The 21268-nt window shown below is 37.4% G+C and overlaps 1 protein-coding gene across 18 annotated transcripts in view; it reads left to right on the top strand.

Moving 5' to 3' along the window:
• The window catches only part of ITSN2 (intersectin 2), a 134485-nt gene that overhangs the window by 20675 nt on the left and 92542 nt on the right, over window positions 1-21268 (top strand). For all 18 annotated transcript variants that reach the window (XR_011526657.1, XR_011526658.1, XR_011526656.1 and 15 more), the window contains exons 2-7: window positions 8332-8395; window positions 14303-14395; window positions 16127-16190; window positions 19011-19174; window positions 20495-20701; window positions 20849-20945. Coding sequence is in view for 14 of the 18 variants with exons in the window: in XM_070574291.1 (XP_070430392.1) it covers window positions 8365-8395; window positions 14303-14395; window positions 16127-16190; window positions 19011-19174; window positions 20495-20701; window positions 20849-20945 (656 nt within the window). In the remaining 4 variants the exon portion in view is untranslated. The remainder of the gene's footprint in view (window positions 1-8331; window positions 8396-14302; window positions 14396-16126; window positions 16191-19010; window positions 19175-20494; window positions 20702-20848; window positions 20946-21268) is intronic.

Here is a 21268-nt window from a genome sequence, read left to right on the forward strand (position 1 = left end):
CAAAGACAAGCTGTACCTTCTCAACTTCTTTTTCATCTGCTTCCAAACTTAGGTATATTTTTATTCATCTTTACTGCCTTTCCTGTCCTTTATTCTCGGAGCCAGAAATGTCTGTTCCAGGTTCTAACTTTATACTGCAGAGCTGTCGATCTCTACTTTCTCTGGACCCTAACTTTCATTAGGTAACCTTTCCTTCTCCTTTTTGGGAATTACATCTCTCCCTCTTTCTCTAAAAATAGTTTTGTTCTCTATCTAAAAAGTAAAGCCTTATAACCTTGCCTCTTTCTTAAAGCCTCTTATCTCTCCTTTCACCCTTTCTTCCCTTTCCCTTAATAACATACTTCTTGAGTCACCTACACTTCACCTCCCATTTACTGCCTAATCTACTTCAGTTTGACTTTTACAGCCAGTTCACTGTACGGGAACTGCACTCACAGCAGATTGCCAAAACTGATGGCTTAGTCTTGACTTCTGTGACATTTGGCGGTTATGACCATCCATCTCCTTGAAACTCTTTTCTTTATATCTTGATTTGTCTCCTTTTTCTCAAATTCTCTTCTGATCGTTCTTCTCGTTTCCTGTACAGGCTTTCCGAGGATAACGTCAGTGTCATTCACTGACATGATTAGAACTATACCCAGTTGCCGATGACTCCAAATCTGGGTCCCTAGCTTGAACAGAATTCTTGCTGTCTCTTAGACGTCTCCGCCTGGATGTCTTTGTCAGTATGCCCAAAACTGAACATTTTGTTCCTCACCCCCTAAATCTACTGTCCAAATCCCTGCTTTCTTAGAGCTTCTGTCTTGGTTAGTATTACCATTCTACAACCATCTACGAAAGAAACTCATCTGTGATGCTTTTCTTTCATCTTCTACATTTAGTTGATCAGAAAATCTTGTCTAGTCTACCTCTGAAATACCTCTTCTCTATTGCCCAAGTTCAAATTCTCACCACCTGGAGTATGCCAGTCACTTCATAACTGGTGTCCTGTCTCAAGACATACAAATCCAGTTCAGTTCCTATGCTGTTTGTTAGAATTCTCTTCTTATGCCCTTAAAAGACCAGGTTCTTCTCTTGTGTCTGATATATGCTTTCCCTGGATAATGTCATTCATGGACAGGATGGCAACTATTCCCAGTCCCTGGTGACTACCACATCTGAACATGTATCATGTTTTAAATGCCAGCTCTCTCTGACTTGCACAGCAAAATTCACAATCAATAACATGACATACTTTTTTCCTTAAATTGTGTGATCCTGGCAAGTTACTTCATCTCTCTGGTTTTTCTTTAATTGTTTCTAAAATGGAGATGGAATTCAGTATGTTAACTCTTTTAAAAAATCACCGGATAAAATCTTATAGAGAAGCCTCAATATGAAAACAAAAACAGAGCTACTTTCACTGAAGTTGGTATCCTCTCCCAGCCCTTCATTCCTTCTCTCTACTCCACCTCCCTTGTATCTCCTTGAAATTTCTAGAACTCCATGGAGCACAATTTGAAAATACTGTTTTTTTTAAGTTCTTTTTTTAGCGCTTAAGATTAAGCGAGTTCTTTGAAACCACATCACTCTCAAATCACACTGTCTTTGAATAGGGAAAGTCTACAGTTGTACTGGCTGGTGTACTTTCCTTCTTTTAACCAGTCCTGTCCTTAGGTTCAGATACTTTTCCTTTTTTTGTAACAGTGCCTATCCCACACCAGTACAGTGTCTTTCACTCCAAGGACACATGGAATCCACTTACTTTGCCACTGACCTCATGTTAGATAGTTCTTTTTTTTTTTTTTTTTAACTTGTGTGTGTGTAAGGAAGATTGTCGCTGAGCTAACATCTGTGCCAATCTTCCTCTATTTCATGTGGGATGTTGCCATAGTGTGGCTTGGTGAGCGGTGCTAGGTCCATGCCTGGGGTCTGAATCTGGAAACCCCAGGCTACCAAAGCAGAGAGTATGAACTTAACCACTATGTCACGGGCCTGGCCCCTTGATAATTGTTAAACAAATATTACCTCCTTTGTAATATATACCATATTTAGATTTACCTCCCAAGTAGTGTTACTTCCGTCTTCTGGGTTCTCATAGCATTCTTCAAATCCTTTTATTATAGCGACAATTCATGTTTGATGAATAAATAAATGGACGAATGAAAGAAGGAATGAATGGATAGATGGGGAACAGATGTGGAGAATATATGTGCTCTGTAAATTTCGTCTTACTGCAGAAACTGTAAAGAAGTAGATAATTTTGCCCCAGTCATTCTCTCATAGAGTTGACCTTGATCTCCTTGGGAATCAGATGAGGAAGGAGCATTTTTCCCAACTAATCAGCAAGTTTGGAGAGTTGGCTCTGTGTATATAGGCTGTGGAGTGGAGGAGGCACTGGAGAAAGTTTTATAAGATACGCCTTCAGGAACTTGATTATCTTGCTTTTGAATGTCAGACCTTCAGTCAGATTTATTTAAACTAACCAATACTTAACCAGTATGATTCAAAGTATAATTGAAGAACTCAAGCCTTCCTCCTCATCCCAATATAAAGTCTTCAGAATACAATGGGAAATAACCTTTATCTCTAAAAGTATACTTAAAAGGAAAAAAAGTTACAGAAGGACCATGTTGCACATGATAATTTGGTCTAAAATTCACAGCTCTGGTGCCTTCAGGGTTTCAAGGAAGAAGTTCGGAGCCTGCTCTGCGTTCTTACCATTTTCTTTTTCTTTTTTTTTTAAGGATTGGCACCTGAGCTAACAACTGTTGCCAATCTTTTTTCTTTTTTTCCTACTTTTTCTCCCCAAATCCCCCCAGTACATAGTTGTATATTTTAATTGTGGGTCCTTCTAGTTGTGGCATATGGGACGCCACCTCAGCGTGGCCTAATGGATGGTACCATGTCTGTGCCCGGGATCCGAACCGGTGAAACCCTGGGCCTCCAAAGCGGAGTGGGCAAACTTAACCACTCGGCCGTGGGGCCGGCTCCACCATTCTCTTTTCTGTGTATTCAACTCAACACTGCCCTCTCTCCATGCTTCCCTTGTTTTGCTTCCTTTTTTTTTTTTAATACCTCAACCATATTATTCATTTACCCAATTCGTTTGTCCAGCAAATATTTATTTAGCATTTTCTCTGGGAGATGTGGTTTAGGCACTAGGCATACAGAGGTAAATAAAAATGGTCTCTGCCCAGAAGAAGTCAAACAGGGAAATGTGAAATTGAAATCATGTGTAATAAATGAAGTTATTATGGTATGAACAGGTGTTGCGGACATACCTGGGAGATAGTGACTGACTGCCTGGGGGACAGAAGTCTTTCAAAGAAGAGGTGACGTTTGAGTTGAGAGTTAAAGAATGAGAAGAAAGTGGTGTACGTGACAAAGGGAACAGTTCTTTACAAAGGAATAGAGGTCTCGAAAAGGCATTACTGTTTCAAGAAAAGGTTGGTGAACTTAAGACACCTGAATCAAGGGGAAGTGTCTAGAGAAGAATGTGGTAAAGTTGATTGGGGTGAGATTCTGAAGGGTACCCTGTTTCAAACTAAGAAGTTTAGGCTTTAATTTGTAATCCGTAGAGGAGTTTAAGCAGGAGAGGGGCATTAGTGGGTGTTTTGGAAAAAACCAGTAGCTCTGTGGAAGGATCTCAAGACAGGAGGACCATTTTAGGAGGTTCATGCCCTAATTTATGTAATGACCTACTGAGTCACAATCTCCTGGGGATGGACCTGGGAATCTGTATAATTAGAGAATGTCCCAGGTGATATGATCGGGCAAGTTGGGAAACGTAAAAACAGAGCATTGCACATAAGAGATGTGGTTTCTAGAACCAGTGTTGCTACTGACTATGTGAGCTTGTACAAGTCTCCTGGTTTTCCCATCTCGAAAATTGAGGGTTTGGGACTAAATAATTACTGTAATTGTTTCCTTCTATAATTCTGTACTTCTAAACAAACAAAAAAACCCAACCTTAATTGAGTTACTTTTTACATGCAATGGCTACAATTTTTTTTTTCCTTCTGGGTCTTATTGACCCTTTATAGAAGAAGAATTTCCTACTACTATTCAGGCATTTCTACTTTTCTCTGCCTTAGTATGAATATATTTCCCACATTCTCCAAATTGCATTTGGATTATGTTAAATTGAAAGCAGTCTTCTTTGTTTTATGCCTGCTTTCTACCACACATATTTCTTGGTTTCTAAAAGGGTAACAGTACCAGTTCTTCATTAATTTATAATGAGCAGGAAAATCTCCACATAAATATTCTAAAACCATAGGTAATTAACACAGTGTTCAAATTATATCATCACTGCACACTGCCAAGATTGTTCATTATTATGTGTTAGCTCCACCAAGGAGTAGGGAGAGGTGTTTGGGGATGCTGATTTCAATCACACATCCCTGAAAGAGGCATCAGGCATGTAACCAGAGAGATATTCAGTACCTTTTTCTTCTTCCAAAGAGTTATACCAAGAGGTAAGAAATAATTGTTAGTGCTGTCGAGTCTGTTCTAACTCCTAGTGACCCTGTGTTCAGCAGAGCAGAACCCTACCTGGTCTTTTTTTTGGTGCCATGCTCTCATCTTCTGGCACTATATCAGACATGCTCTGCTGCTATTCACAGGATTTTCATGGGCAATTTTTTCGGAAATAGGTGGCCAGGTCCTTCTTCCTGGTCTTAGTCTGGAAGCTCTGCTGAAACTTGTCCAGGATGAATGACCCTGCTGGTATTTGAAATCCCAGTAGCATAGCTTTCAGCATCACAGCAAACGCAGCCACTACAGTATGACAACTGACAGACGGGTGATGTGGTTTCCTGCCTGGGAAACAAACCTGAGCTGCAACAATGAGGGCACTGAATCTTAAACACTAGACCACCAGGGTTGGCAACAAATGATTAGCACTCCCTAATTTCTGTATGTGATTGATGTAGACTTGTGTTTTGGAGGGTGTCTCTGGCTTGTTTTCCTTCTCCCCTACAAATGTACCAACATTAAATTGACGTGTATTGCATTAATAGTAAGCACTTAGTAAATGGTAACTGTTATCACATAAAGTAACACATTTAGTTTTTAAAAAATGTAATATGTATCTGTTGGATTTTTCAAAATTTCAATTATTTCTCTGCAAGTACTACTCTGCCAGCAGACTAGTAGAATTGTGAAGCATGAGGTAATTATTCTACAAGAGGGCAGAGAGAATTGATATAAACATAACAGATATGAAATGCTATGCTTTAAAAGCTGACTAGTTCCATCAGACTATGCTACCATATTCAGATGTTACTACAGTCATTCAGATGTGCATACATACATACATGCTATAGTATGGTACCTACATGCAGGGGTGGTTAAATCCCATGTACCAGGTGAAGAAGGTTTTGTAACACCAGTACCTTCAGCTTCACTGAAAGGATTTGCTCTCCCTGCCCATTATATTATTTGATTCATTCTTTGGTTTTATTTCAGGATTGTACCTGTGATTATTGAGCATCTAGTATGTGGTATTCTGTTGTATCCACAGAATAACGTGATGACTAGCCAGAGGTTCTAGAAAGAGGATCTGTAAATTTTAGACCTAGATCTTACTGATTAAGGCTTTGTGACTGTGGGATCCTATTCCTTATTTGCCTTTTGTTAAGTCCATACTTTTTCTTCAGACTATCTTTGGTGACTCGCATGCTTTTGTGTAGTTATAAATGCGTTATAGGTAATGCTTTTGGAGGATTTTCTCCCGCATTTTAAAATTAGTCTCTCTCAGTTACAGAGACCTAATAAAATAGGGGCCCTTGCTACTACATATCTGTAAGTAAATAGTTTCTTTGCAGGCAGGCATGTAGCTTTTTTTGGTTTAACATTACTTACGATAATTTAAAATTGGGGAAGTAAAAATGTTTTACTTGTTTGTAGAATTTCTGTATTTGAGGAAGTTGTAGTCATAACTTGATTTATGAGACTTCCTTCTGTGTTAACTTTTTTAGCTGGTGACGCCACTGTTTACCTAGTCTCACAAACTACAGTTCCGGGAGTCGTCTCTTTGATTCCTTTTACTCCATAATCCCTCATATTTAAAGCCACCCTGAGTTCCACCTGTCTTAGCCCCTTCATCGTTTCTCCAGTTCATCCCGTGTCTCTGTTCCTGCTGCCACTGTTCTAGTCAGATGCCAGACACTGTCCTCATCTCTTCCCTAACTGATCTCTCTGCTTCAGGCCTGGCCTTTTCTTCACAGCTGATTGTTTATCTTAAGTGAAATCTGACTCTGTCCCTCTCCTTTAAAACTCCTTGTCAGCTGCAGGTTCAAGTTCAAGGTTCTTAACCTTACAGTTATAACTGATTCTTACTCACCCTTTAAAGCTTAACACAATATCTCCTCTAAGAGTTCTTGACCACTCCACTGTGGTTTAGGTATTATTTTTCTGTGTAATCAACAACTCCAATACCTGGCATTTATATTACCTTTTGAGAAAAGAGTGAAGAAAACCAACTTGTACATGGATGAAATTTCCTCCTACCTAAGAAAAATATAGTGACAGGTGAAGTCTGAGTGTGGTGACAGGTTTAAGGCTCCATTGCAGTAAAGCTTATTGACATCTAAAGAAAGCGTGTACACTTTGAGAGGGAGGTTGCTATAGAGTGGTAACATACGGGAAACCTGGGGGTCGGAAGAGGAGAATGGGCAGCGCCATTCAAAGCACTGTTGCCCTATTGCCCTGTTGCTTATCTCTGTTGTGTAGATAAATTGTGTCGATGCCTGATACCATTAAGCACTGTAATCACAATTAACTCTCTTTGCTCACCACACAATGACCTGGTGAAAATTTAGTCTAAGTGATAGTTTGCATTATGGGAAGAAAAGCTGCAGTTTATTCTCTTGGCTGTGAAATTTCTCACTGTAAATTAATAAATTGGATTTATATACCAGTTTTTTGTGAGTGTGACTCACTTTTGCGGTTACAGTGTTACAGTCATTTTTCTCCTTAGGCACGCTGAATTCACTAAGATAGTTTACCTTGTAACACTTCTTGGCCAGCTCCTCTGGTGACACCTTTCACCATGATGTGCAACTCTTTATGCCTTCTTTGTTTAAATGGCTTGTGCAAACATTTTTCCTTAGGCTTCTAAAAATATTAATATTTAAATTATTTGGGTAAATAGCTGAGCTACTGAGTTTTTTAATATAGTAGTATTTTCCTTCAATGTTGTAACCCGTGGCTTTAATTACTAAGTACATTGCTATAAATTTGCTAGTTCTTCACTCTCCCTAACTGGTCCTACCCTCGAGATTCATGGAATAAATTTTGAATTTTGAATGTATTCATAGTAAAATAATGAATTCATTCAAAATTATGTTGCACTCTCCCTTCCTGGACACCCAGGAAGCCATTTACCTACTATGTCCCAGGCAGTGTACTAGTTTATGTTCAATACTTAAAAAAATACTCCTGCAAAGTATTTTTACAGATGAGGAATCTGAGACTCAAAAAGGTTAAATAACTCTTTCATGGTCACAGCTAGGAAAATAGCAGAGAGGGGAGAACCCAGAGCTGATAATTTCCAAATCCCTTCTCTTTCCAGTCCAGAGTACGTCCCCAACATATTTAGTTATGTTTAAACAAACATATATATGTATATATTTGTTTCTTTCTTTTTCTTTTTGCTGAGGAAGATTAGCCCTGAGCTAACATCTATGCCAGTCTTCTTCTACTTTATATGTGGGTTGCCACCACAGCATGGCTGATGAGTGGTGTAGCTCTGAGTCTGGGATCCCAATCCATAAACCCTGGGCCACCAAAGCAGAACATGCCAAACTTTAACCACTACACCACTGGGCTAGCCCCAAACGTATATGTTTTAATAATTACTTATAAACTATTTTTATAAACCTGTAGAACTTGATTAAACAGCTGTGCTACATTTATTTTGGATAGTTTTCTTGTTTGGGGATTTTTTTTTAAGAAAAGGGTATTATGGATTTCTGTGTTATTGTACATTTAATTTATACAGTTGATTTCTCTGAAATAAATTCTTGCCTAATTATAACAATCTTATTCTTTCTTAAATTAATTTCTAACAAATTGATTCATGCCAAGAGTTTCTTGTTTGCTATTAAACATATGACTGCTTTTCTTTTAAATGGTTCTGTTTTAAAGGCAGCATCATTACCCAGCAAAATCTCCTACCCTTCCCCAAATGTAAATTCTGCCTCTTCAGCAGCAGCAGAAGCTGTGCATTGTTTTCTGTTGGAAGTGTGAGCTGAAGGGGACAGATGTTCCCACTGCTTAGTGGGTGCACTAAGCTGTGATCTGCCCTTGTTATATTATTAATGGCATGATATTTTCATGTTGCAGATGGCTGAGAGCTAGCAAGGAAAACTCAGGACCATGATGGCTCAGTTTCCCACAGTTATGAATGGTAAGCCGCTTTGTGCTTGTAGTAAGATAAAGAGGTTATGGATTTTTTTTGGTAGAGGTTATAAAATATTCACTTAGATATTTTTCCTTAAGCTTATAAATGTAAAACTTAAAGTATTCTTGTTGAAAATATTTGGATAGTTTATTTCAGAATAATGCATATATCTTCCACTAGAACATTATGCAGTAAATCCCATAATTCAGTGTAAGCATGTTCTGCAGTATCATCTGGAATGTGTGCTTGCCTTTGAGCCGTTAAGAATAACCTAAAGGTATATTGTGTTTGATGCGTAAAACTGGAGGACAAAAAGCAGACTGCTATAAGAATTTTATTTTTGATAGCCTGGGATGATTGTAAACTGGTCAAGCCAGTAAAGATTTATTTAGTAATATACGTATAAAATTGGTTTGTTTTCCTTTTATAAAGGGTTATGTATGCCTACACACATAATTATTTAATAGGAAACTTTTTAAAGAAAATGTTTAGGTAATTTCAATAATAAAAAGTTTTTAGAGCCTTTTTTCTGATTCTAGTTCTAATTCATTTCCCATGTACAAATTAACCACCCTTAAACACTAAGTTACTGTCTGTCATTTAGAATTAATTGAGAAAATGCATTATGTTTTTAAATTGCTAAAGAAATTAAAATCTTAAGATGCTGAGTTCTTAATTTTGAGCTAAATTTCATTAGATAATTATAAATATAAGGAAATAGAGAGTCCAGTCAATAATACTTTAACATTTACATTGAGAACAGTAATATTACAGAACATTAAAAAAAATAATCACCAATAATTCCACCACCTTCACAGAGCAATTCTGTCATAGGGCCAAATCAGCACATTGTTAATGAAAGTACTGCGTGTTGTATATTTAGTTTTAAGACTCAGGATTGGCCTTCTGAGATTTAGAAAGGTTTTGGAAAAATGAATTATTTGCATAAAAAGTAAAAATAAATTCTAATGTGTGGTAGAATTCTGTCATTTAAGGATGGACTTGAGATAAGGGCTTTGTTGTTTTATTTTTTGCCTTTTCAGAATTCTTATTTAAGGATTAATGTGAGCATTGCTCCTATTGTGTAAATGGTATGAGGTTATAAAGATTATTTGATGCCATGGACAATTTTAAAAAATTAAGTATTTTTTTTTCCGTAATGAGTGATAAACATTAGTTTAGAATCAGGGTGATAATTGTAGTAGTAGTGTGCTCTACCCAAATTTGAGGATTTCTGTGTCCCATAAAAAAGAGTGTGCATTAAACATGTAGTTTAGTCATGAACTTCAACCAACATGTTAATAAGCAGGTTTATAAACAAAATGAAGATGAAAGAAAGCAGTACAAGCCCACTCTTTCTTAATTTTGTTTCTTCCATTTCTTAAATATTTATATATCACTTTGTAGCTCATTGCATTATATATAAAAGAATAATATTGGAAACGAATGAAATGTTCAATAACAAAACAATGATAAGTAATTGTCCAAAATGTTGGGCAATTAATTTAGGAGTAGTATATAGGCATAGAGGTAGTAATTTTTTAAAACTTTGGAGGCATCGATAGCAAATATAGACTGTGGTACCCTCCCACTTAGTTTATAGAATAGCTAAGATTTAAGATAATCTTGTATATGTCTACTTTAAGTCCAATTCAGGGTTTAAGATCTTATTGAAAACATCCATGTATGCATAGCACAAAACCTTCAAAGGCAGTGTTTGCTTCTCTAGTAAATCCTGCTATGGATATGGTGTTTAAGTTTCTCAGTGCCCAGTATTATTGGAACTTGTCTCTGAGTGCTCTAGACCAAGCTGTTTGTCTACATCCTTCTGACATATTCCTCAAATTTTACCAGGTCTACTTCCTCATCTCGAGATTAACCATAGACTTTTTAGACTTCTTTGGTTCTTACAGAGCTGCACTGTCTAATCTAGTAGCCATTAGCTACATGTGGCTATTTCAATTTAAATTAGCAAAAATTGAACAAAATAAAAAATTCAGTTCCTCAGTCACACAGCCATATTTCAAGTACTCAAAGCCACATGTGGCTACTGTATTGAACAATGCAGATACAGAACATTTATATCATCTCAGAAAGTTCTATTGAACAGATATTCTTTTCTTAGTCTCTTTGATGCTTTACTTCCCATCTCCTTAACAGAACTAAAAAAGATCAGTGCATTCTATTTTTACCACTTGTGATGCCGCTTCTGGTGTCTTCTGCACCAGCAGAATCATCTTTGCCAAAGCCTTCTTTCATCATGGTAGGTTTGCTTTCTGCTTTTCAAAAATTTAATAAAATTGTAAATACAGAGAGCCTGAATAAGAGCCATCAAGTGATAGGCAAGAGGCTACTTCAGATACACATTGCTGCCAGTTGATATTGTTGTGTAAGGTAGCTTGTTTCAGCCTCAGAAGTGTGGAGGTACTGAAGACTAGTTAAATGAGTCAGGAGTTCTGAAGCCCGTGACAATGGCGGTATCCAAAATCTGAAAGAGGAGAGGAGGAGGGAAAGAACAGAACAGCTCTTGGCTATAGGAGGAAAAAAATGCCATTTTATTTTTAGAGCTTGATTACTTTTTTAGAATTTTAGACTGGAATCCAGGGGGAACAGAGGACTAATGGCAAATGGAAGGATTTCCATGATTCCACCAATGCAGTTGGAGCAGTTTTCCACAGAATTCAACCTCAGACCCTGTGGATGCAAATAGTGCTCTAAGTAAAGTGGAGAATTTGTTACAGAAATCAGTTAAAATTTAAATGAACAACCAAAAGACAAGTGAGGGCTATCATGTCGGTCTGGAATAACTAGGGACAGCAGACACAAGGGGAGTTTATTCTTACTCATAAGCTGTTTCATGTGGATGTCAACTGGATATTCCCCAGAAAGACTGGGGACTGTGCAAGAGACCAGAAAGAGTCCCCACCTTGGTGTTGCAGGCAGCTGTAGGGGAACAGGCACAAAATACCATGCATTTCCCTGCATCCTTTTCTCCTATTAATCAACAGCCTTAAGCCACTGGGAGGAGGTCAGCAAAGACTCCCCTCAGGACAAAGGCAGAGACACATTGCTGCTAGGGTAAGAGTAGAAGAAAAACCTCTCTACCACTGAGGGAGGGCAAGGAAACCTTTTTGCACCTAAGATTCTGTACCAATACCAAGCAAAGGTATTGCTCCTACTACTACTGGGGGAGCAGCAGGAAAGTCCTTCCCAAGACCAACCACAGACACAAGGAAGACTTTGGATGCTACAGGGTGGAGGGGCAGGAACACAGAGAAATCCACATCGCTAGGGCCCAGGTGCACAGGGCTTGCCTAAGACTGAGTATGGATCAGTATCAAATGGGAGTCAAAGCCAGCTGTTGGGGAATGGCAGACTCAGCAGTCAGTTAAATTTAAGGTGCTTCCAGCAGTTTAGGAGAGTCACACCAGGGCATTTTCCTTGGAGAAGAAGGCTCCAGAGCCAGTTCTAAATGGGAAAAGGTCATTAATGCCTCTCCTGCTCCCATGCCTCTTGGAGTCTAAGGTGTTTCCTCCTCAGGTGCCTGGTTATTGTTCTCTACCACTGCAAAATCTAGCTGTCCCGTTTAGCTATAACTTCACTGTTTTCTAGTGATCCAGAAGGATTAGGTGCAAGAGGGACAAGGACATTTTTGTACACCCTAACCAGAATTAACTGAATCCTCTAGCTCCCTTTTTAGCTGAGCTACCACCTGGAGGAGGTACCAACAGGCCTTGACCACAGTTGCTGTTAGGAGAAAGAAAGATGCATCATGTCCAAGAATGGTCAGGGTAGTCCTGAATTTCCACAATAGGTCTATGTGTCCCCTATAACCCCCCACCCCTTTAGTCCTGATTATTAGCCAGGAAACAGCTAAGAGGTGATGATGATCCCTTTCTGTAGACAGCACATTCAGTGGCCAAACTTTTACTTTAAGCAGTGTGGACTAGGAGGAAGTGATGGAAGTAGGATCAGACATCATTGCATTGTTGAGCAACTTTTGTAAAGAAAAATAGATACATCGGTGTCATAGTGCAAATGGTCCAGAAAGCTGAAAACATGACACAGATTAGTTTCAAGGGTACAATAGTGTGGACATTGTGGGCTGATTGGTAACCTGAAAAAGTGTCAGTTGTTTGAGGCACCACTAGTAGCCTGAGAGAGGTGTCAAAGGTCTAATGCAGTCAATCTGCCAAGAACCAAGGGGGAGTTGCCCTGTGCAATGAGACCTCCCCAATCAAACACACACACACAAAGGAATTACAAGTCTGGCATGCACAGGTATCCTCTGCATCAGAAACAGAGTCAGACTTAATCAGCAGCTTGATTTCAGTCTAAATTAGAGAATGGACCGTGACCATGGGCTATATTAGTGACCCAGACTATTCAATTAGCAATTAAAATTTGTTTTCAGTTTGTAGCCCCAAAGGGAGTGTTTTTAAACTGTCAGTTGTAATTTTCCAAGTGGCAAACCAAGCAGCTGGGCCTTTGGCACAGCCCGAGAATCTGAGTTCTACCCACTGAACAGAATGACCGTGTCTCCTTTTGGTTCTGTGTAGCTCTAAGGCTGAAGAGTCACAGCAGCCCAGTGGACACTATCAGCTTCAGCTTCTCTGAACCATTAGTGAACTAGGTCCAGGAATTTCAGGGGACCTCAGTGATCCAGTAGCCTTGCTTCAGACAGTGGAGTAGGAATAAAGTTTCTTCTCAGAGGGATAGCTGCCACTTTTTTATGTAAGGCCAAGATGCCATTGGGGCCAGGCTGTCTGTATTCTTGAATATACCATTTCTCTTTGACAAGCAAGGCTTTTGGGGTCCTTCTCACCTCGTTAGTTGTGAAATTCAAGTTGACCCACCCCAAAATGGAATTTATCAGGCAGGGAGTCACAAGGCCTCCCTGGGTCAAGCATTCAGACCTCAAAGGGTGCCTCCTGGTGGGGGCTACATCACTGTGCCAGAGGCTTCAATTGACAGTGTCTTCAGTCACAAAGATTTCTACTGTCTCCAACACCCAGAGTCCAGTTTTTTTAGGATTTACTAGCTAGCCCTGCTGGCAGAGATATTTAGGTTAGCTAGTAGTAGGAAACCACTGTTAATTTATTTGTTTTGACAAATGTATGGTTCTGTAAATTGTTAACATAGTGGAAATTGGGAGAAGGGCATACAGGAACTTTGTACTGTCTTTGCAACTTTTCTGTAAATCTAAAATTATTCCAAATTAAGAAGATTATTTTAAAAAGTACTAGATTGCTCCCCATAACTTCCAGGGTAAAGGTCAGACTCTTAAGGATGGTATATAAGACCCTTGCCAGTTAATTCCTCCTGCCTATTTCTTACCTTTTCTCACAGTCACAAGATGCTCAGCTCTTAGTCTGCTCTGTGTGCTTACAGCATCTGGCACGTGCCTTGACTTCCCATGCTATGCCCTTTTAGTGTAAAAAGCCCTTATCCTACCTCTTCACATGGCAAAATTCAAGCCAAGCTTCAAGGCTCTGCCTCAGTCTTACCTTTGCTGTAATCTCATCCTTGATGCTTCTAACTCAGCTTTTTGTATATATTTCTGATTAGGGTGCTTCACAGGTTAACACTGTAAATGCTGGTAGGTGTTTTCTAGAATAAGAGTTCCTTGCGGATGGGAATAATATTTTATTCATCTTTTTATTTTCAGTATTTGTCTTGATTCCGATTTCTAGTGAGTGGTATACAGTAATTGTTCAATAGGTGTTAATTGGGTGAATGAGTGAAAAGCCTTAGGTCTGTGCTCCATGATTATGATAGAGCACACTTTTGTTACTCAGGTATTAAGTACTGTCATTAAATGGACATTTGTGATCTGTATTTACCTTTTAGAATTGTGTTTTAAGCATTCTCATATATACCCTATAATTTCTTTATCTTTCGTTTATGTTTTAGGAGGGCCAAATATGTGGGCTATTACCTCTGAAGAGCGGACTAAGCACGACAAGCAGTTTGATAACCTCAAACCCTCAGGAGGTTACATAACAGGTTGTGTTTATATTTTATTTGTGAATTATGTTCTTTTTCATGTAATGACTTGGAATTAGTTTTAATTTGACTACCATCAGATTTGTATTATTAAGTGATAAAATTCATATCAATCAGAATTCTAGAATTTTTTAAAATGTGGCTTTCTTACTGTACCTGGAACCATCTTAATTTATTGTTTTGGATTTGGCCTATGGAAGATCTTTTCCTGATTCTAAATGATAGTCAAGAATTTCAGTTTTAATTTTCTGGTTTCACATTTTAACATTATATCTAGAAAGTTTTCAATTTATTTCTTAAGGTAATTGAGAGCTTTTTCCAAGCAAATTTATTAATGTGCTCTTAATGTGTTGTGCCAATTACTAGTATAACAATTAGTATTACTATAATCTAGTAGAAATACATATCAAATCCATTTCCTTAAAAATAATCTGGAATCTGTCCATAACATTTACCTCTCTGTCTTTGAGAAGCTGTACCAAGCATTGATTGTTGATGTTGGTCCTTGGTTTGCAAAAAGACCTCTGGAACCAAAAGAAGATTAATTTAGGTGTATCTTTTAAATTTTTTTCCATAAACAATACTTTTTTTTCTGTACCAAAGCACCTTAGTGCTTTATTTATAGTAATAGCAAGTATAATAGCTAATATTTATCAAATCTATACTGTATTTGAGATACTATACTAAATGCATTATCTCATTTAACCTTCACAACAAGCCTATGAGGTAGCTACTGTTGTTTATGTTTATAGATGGTGAAAGTGAGACTTAGAGATGTTCTGTAACTTACCTAAGGTCACAGAGATGGTTAGTGCTGATCTGGGCTTTGAAACTTTTCAGTCTGACTTTGGTATTCATCCTCTTAACCATTATAGTTTGAGGTTATTTGCACTTCTATAATAATACCTACCTTCTTGGGTGTCACAGTTGGGATTTGATTATCTTACAAATTAATAGCTTAGTCTGTTACTGTCTCATGAATGCTGGCAGAAGACCCAAGATTCCTGAGTCAGAACAGAGGACTCTGTTACTAATTGCACAGCTAGCAGCATGAGCATCAGCATGTTTCTGTCAGCTTTCCTTATTCTGTAAGTCACAGGGGCCATGCAGAAAGCCCAGGATGCTACACATGCAGTGGTTGTGTTGCAGACGAAGAACACTGAGTTTGAGGGAACCCACCATTTTTTAGCAAGCAGTAAACAAGCTTGTTCTTTGTCCCATAGGAAAACATTACCTCATCCCTCAAGATTGCTCTTTGCAGACCCCATTCTGAGAAATGACCCGGGTAGAGAGCAATTGCAATCTTGCATTCTTGGCACGTACAGCAGGACATATAGGATGTGAGAGACCTATGGAGGACTCTCTGTCCCGACACCTGGTATTTTGTATATAGAACTTTCCTAGGGAATAGTGTTTTTAACTATAAATTTTATTAAATGGGAATATTATTAAATAAGACCCCAATGATTGTGGAAAAACTAAGATGAATAATCTTTCATCACTTATTAATACATATAACTTCAGTTGTCACTTTTGTTTTAAAACATCTGTCTTATTAATGTAAATTCATCTGTGTATTTTCTGTTCAATTTTTCCTTTAATGATGGGAATTAAAATTATAGTAAATCAATAACATTATGATTATTATATTGCCGGTTATTATTAGTCAGAGGCATTAGAGTAATTCCGTTTACTAATATGCTGCTTGATTTTTGTTTCTGTTGCTTTCAGGTGATCAAGCACGTTCCTTTTTCTTACAGTCAGGCCTGCCAGCTCCTGTTTTAGCTGAAATATGGTAAAATAGATATTTTTTGTAATTAACTTAAATTTCCGATAGTCTGGTTTTGTTTTGTTTTTAATATAGTGTTAAGATAAAGTTGTTTTTAGTTGTAGTCTGTTGTTAAGAGTATTTCTTCAGCTTTTTAGAAAATAAATTTTATTGAGCAAACGACTGAAAATCAATTGAGATTTTGTTCTAGAGGACAAATTTCTAATTTCCTTAGAACTTCTAAGTAGACAAGATGTATACATTTCATCAAAAAACACTTCTTTGGTGAAACTGTCACTCTTTGCAGATGACATGATTTTATATATAGAAAACACTAAAGAATCCACTAAAAAACTTTTAGAAACAATAAATGAATACAGTCAAGTTGCGGGATACAAAATCAACATACAAAAATCGGTTGCATTTCTGTACACTAACAATGAAGTAGCAGAAAGAGAAATTAAGAAGACAATCCCATTTACAACTGCAAAAAAAAGAATAAAATACCTAGGAATAAACTTAACCAAAGAGCTGAAAGATCTGTATCCCAAAAACTATAAAACATTGTTGAAAGAAATCAAAGAAGACACAGAGAAATGGAAAGATATTCTGTGCTCTTAGATTGGAAGAATTAACATAGTTAAAATGTCCATACTTCCTAAAGCAATCTATAGATTCAACGCAATCCCTATCAAAGTTCCAACGTTTTTCACAGAAATAGAACAAAGAATCCTAGAATTTATATGGAACAACAAAAGACCCCAAATAGCCAAAGGATTCCTGAGAAAAAAGAACAAAGCTGGAGGTATCACACTCCCTGATTTCAAAATATACTACAAAGCCATAGTAAGCAAAACAGCATGGTACTGGCACAAAAACAGACACACAGATCAATGGAACAGAATCAAGAGCCCAGAAATAAACCCACACATTTATGGATAGCTAATATTCGACAAGGGAGCCAAGGACATACAATGGAGAAAGGAGAGTCTCTTCAATAAATGGTGTTGGGAAAACTGGTCAGCCACATGCAAAAGAATGAAAGTAGACCATTACCTTATACCATGCACAAGAATCAACTCAAAATGGATTAAAGACTTGAATGTAAGACCTGAAACCATGAAACTTCTGGAAGAAAACATAGGCTCTTTGACATCGGTCTTAGCAGCATATTTTCAAGTACCATGTCTGACTGGGCAAGTGAAACAGAAGAAAAAATGAACAAATGGGACTACATCAATCTAAAAAGCTTCTGCACAACAAAGGAAACCATCAACAAAATGAAAAGACAACCTAACAATTTGGAGAAGATATTTTCAAACCATATATTAGATAAGGGGTTAATATTCCAAAATATACAAAGAACTCAACAACAGAAAAATCAATAACCCAATTAAAAAATGGGCAAAAGATCTGAACAGAGATTTCTCCAAAGAAGATATATGGATGGCCAAACAGGCATATGAAAAGATGCTGAACATCATTAGCTATCAGGGAAATGCAAATCAAAACTACAATGAGATATCACCTCACTCCGGTTAGAATGGCTATAATTAACAAGACAGGAAACAAGAAGTGTTGGAGAGGATGTGGAGAGAAGGGAACCCTCATACACTGCCAGTGGGAGTGCAAACTGGTGCAGCCACTATGGAAAGCAGTATGGAGGATCCTCAGAAAATTAAGAATATATCTACCATAGGATCCAGCTATCCCACTGCTGGGTATTTATCCAAAGAACTTGAAAATGCAAAGGCATAAAGATACATGCACCCCTGTGTTCATTGCAGCATTATACACAATAGCCAAGACTTGGAAGCAACCTAGGTGCCCATCAAGGGATGAATGGATAAAGATGTGGTATATATATGCATTGGAATACTACTCAGCCATAAGAAATAATGAAATCCGGCCATTTGTGACAACATGGATGGTCCTTGAGGGTATTATGCTGAGTGAAATAAGTCAGAGGGAGAAAGTCAGATACTGTATGATCTCACTCATAAGTAGAAGATAAAAACAACGACAAACAAACACATAGCAACGGAGATTGAATTGGTGGTTACCATAGGGGAAGGGGGGAAGGGCAAAAGGGTTGATTAGGCTCACATGTGAGGTGATGGACTATAATTAGTTTTTGGGTGGGGAACGTGATGTAATCACAGAATTCAAAATATATTATGATGTACATCTGAAAGCTATATAATGTTATAATCCAGTGTTACTGCAATTAAAAAAAATCAGCTTCAAAAAAAGGAAAATGAGGTTAAATAAATTTTGGTATTAAAAAAACACTTGTTTATAATTTGATGGAGTGTCAAAATCTTTGTTATTTTGTAGTTGTTTCATTTATCTTATCATCTATAAACCCAGAATTAGCCCTGCTTTCCCATTCCTACCTTGAAGAAATTGTTTTTTATAATATCTAAGGTTTTGTTTTTAATATATTTACAATAAATACCTACCCCATCTTTCTTTCCACTTGGAATATTCCCATGCCTGGCAGAGTGCCAGGCACATAGCAAGCGTTCAATAAATATTTGAACAAATGAATAAATTAAGTTTAGAGTGATTATACTCTTAAATAATTTCTTTTAATCTGCACTGGTGGAATTCATCCCAAAGGTCTCTAGATTCTATGTAGACTGGCAGTATTTTACTAGATGCTATCTCTAGTCAATGTTTCTTATTGTGCAGTTTTGGCTTTTTGTTTTATATATAAACACAAACATATACTTAATTAAGTGATGATCTATGTGTGAATGCTATGTCATTGTTTTTATTTTATCGTCATCCCTAAAAGTAATGTTGACCCTACATACCAATCTACCCTCCTCGTGGTCCTTTTAGGGCTTTATCAGACCTGAACAAGGATGGGAAGATGGATCAGCAAGAGTTCTCCATAGCTATGAAACTCATCAAACTGAAGCTTCAAGGCCAGCAGTTGCCCGTGGTTCTCCCTCCTATTATGAAGCAACCTCCTATGTTCTCTCCATTAATTTCTGCTCGTTTTGGTATGTATTTATTAATTTAATTAGCTGCAGTTTGATAGTTAAACTTGATTCCTAGACATAGTATCTGAGGATTAGAAAAGGATTTATTTGCATAAAATGTCAATCCCCAGACTCCAAGTTATTTTCAAGTCTGAGATAAGAAATATTAAATTTGCTATCGTAGCTCGGGTGTCCATGTGTCCCAGTTTTCCAGGGACAGTTCTGATTTATGCCTGTTGTCCTGGCATCTAGTCCTGGCATCCTTTCATAATTCCCAGTTGGATGATAAGTTATATGATCCCCCTACTTATAGCTGATCCTAAATACTATTCTTTATTAGTTGCCTCTGCATTCTGTATGAGTAACAGAAAAAATGTAAACAATTTCCAGCTCACTTGAAATGGTTTTATTTGGGGGGTAATTTAAAATTATACATAGGTAGAAATTTCCTTAAAGGTTAATTAGCCAGCTAAATTTAGGGCTAAAATTTGCAGACTTTGTGCTCATTAATTTATATATTTATCAGAGCTAACTAGTTTTCCATTCGTTTTCATTAGTCAATTTCTTATTAATTATATGTGAGAAGCACTCATTGGAAAGGAGCATTCAATTAGATATCTCCCTGTATCTGAAACATATTCCTTCAGTCCAGATGTTAGATCTTAAAATACTAAATTCTTTCACTATTGCAGTGAACTCTAGAGATAAATACCAAATCGTTGTGTGACTGTATTTATATAGTGTACTTAGTATTCTGCAGTTAGTAAATGAATGAGTCATGACTTTGTTCGTTTTAAAGAATTGTCCTTGAATCCCTAGGTGTGTTACTTATAAGAAAAGTGAAATATGTGGAATGCTTTCTTCTTGCAAATAATGCATATGCATAAATGGATCTCCTAAAGTATCTAGTAATTAGAACATGTCTTTTTGGGAGGGGGGTTGGGGAGTGAGTGTGTGTCTGTGTTAGCTCAGCAGCGCTGTATTTATTATCCTTGCACAAAAACTCACATTTGATCAGGTAATACATCGTCTCTTTGAGGCTACTGATATTTCATTGGGAAGGGCTGCGTATTTTTTTTCATGATGCCAGAAGAGAATGTTTAACTCCTTGGTGGGCACTTCCTTAGTTCACACAGGTCAGAATATTGATACTGAAAGCAGCAGTTTACCTCCCCCACTGCTGGATCAAAGCTGCTGTAGTGGATTGTTTGAGACTAGATAGTTTGCCCATAGTGTTTCTGTAAACATAGGGTCTGCTCACTGTACTGTAAACTTGTTTTTTGGCGTGTGTTTTGCAGTTGATTTACTAGCACTGGAAAATGTGTTCTGTTTTGTCTTTAGGAATGGGAAGCATGCCTAATCTGTCCATTCCTCAGTCATTGCCTCCAGTCGCACCTATAGCAACACCCTTGTCCTCTGCGACTTCAGGGACCACCCTTCCTCCCCTGATGATGCCTGCCCCCCTAGTGCCTTCTGTTAGCACTTCATCCTTACCAAATGGAACCGCCAGTCTCATTCAGCCTTTATCCATTCCTTATTCTTCTTCAAGTAAGTACTTTAAGTCTATGAGTCAGTATTTCATATGAAGAAAGAAACTGCTGTATTTGTGTCCCAATAGATACACATCTCCTTCAGACTTTGTGATATTGTTTAGTGTGAACTTTCTTCCTTTTTCTTTTCTTTTTTTTTCCCCAGCATTGCCTCATACGTCATCTTACAGTCTGATGATGGGAGGATTTGGTGGTGCTAATATACAGAAAGCCCAGTCTCTAATTGATTTAGGATCTAGTAGGTATGTCTACACAAAACTTCCAACTTTTTATGCTTTCAATAAGGAGTATTTAATAAAAGACTTTTTTTAAAGCTCTGAGCTTATCCAGGTTTTACTTTAGAATGGCCAAGTGTAAATACTTAAGGTAAGCTTACTATTTATAACTCACATAAAATAAACTTTATTTTTATAATTATTAAAGGTCTGTAGTATTTTACTTTTGAAAAGAAGCTTTCATGTAAACTAAAAATATTCTGTATATTTTCAATCAATTTTTTCCCCAAAGCTACATATTTTTTCTTTTAAAAAAAAGTGTGTATTTCTCAAAACATCTCGTAATCATT

The sequence above is a fragment of the Equus przewalskii genome, chromosome 14 (genome assembly GCF_037783145.1).
Source record: "Equus przewalskii isolate Varuska chromosome 14, EquPr2, whole genome shotgun sequence".
Lineage (NCBI taxonomy): Eukaryota > Metazoa > Chordata > Mammalia > Perissodactyla > Equidae > Equus > Equus przewalskii.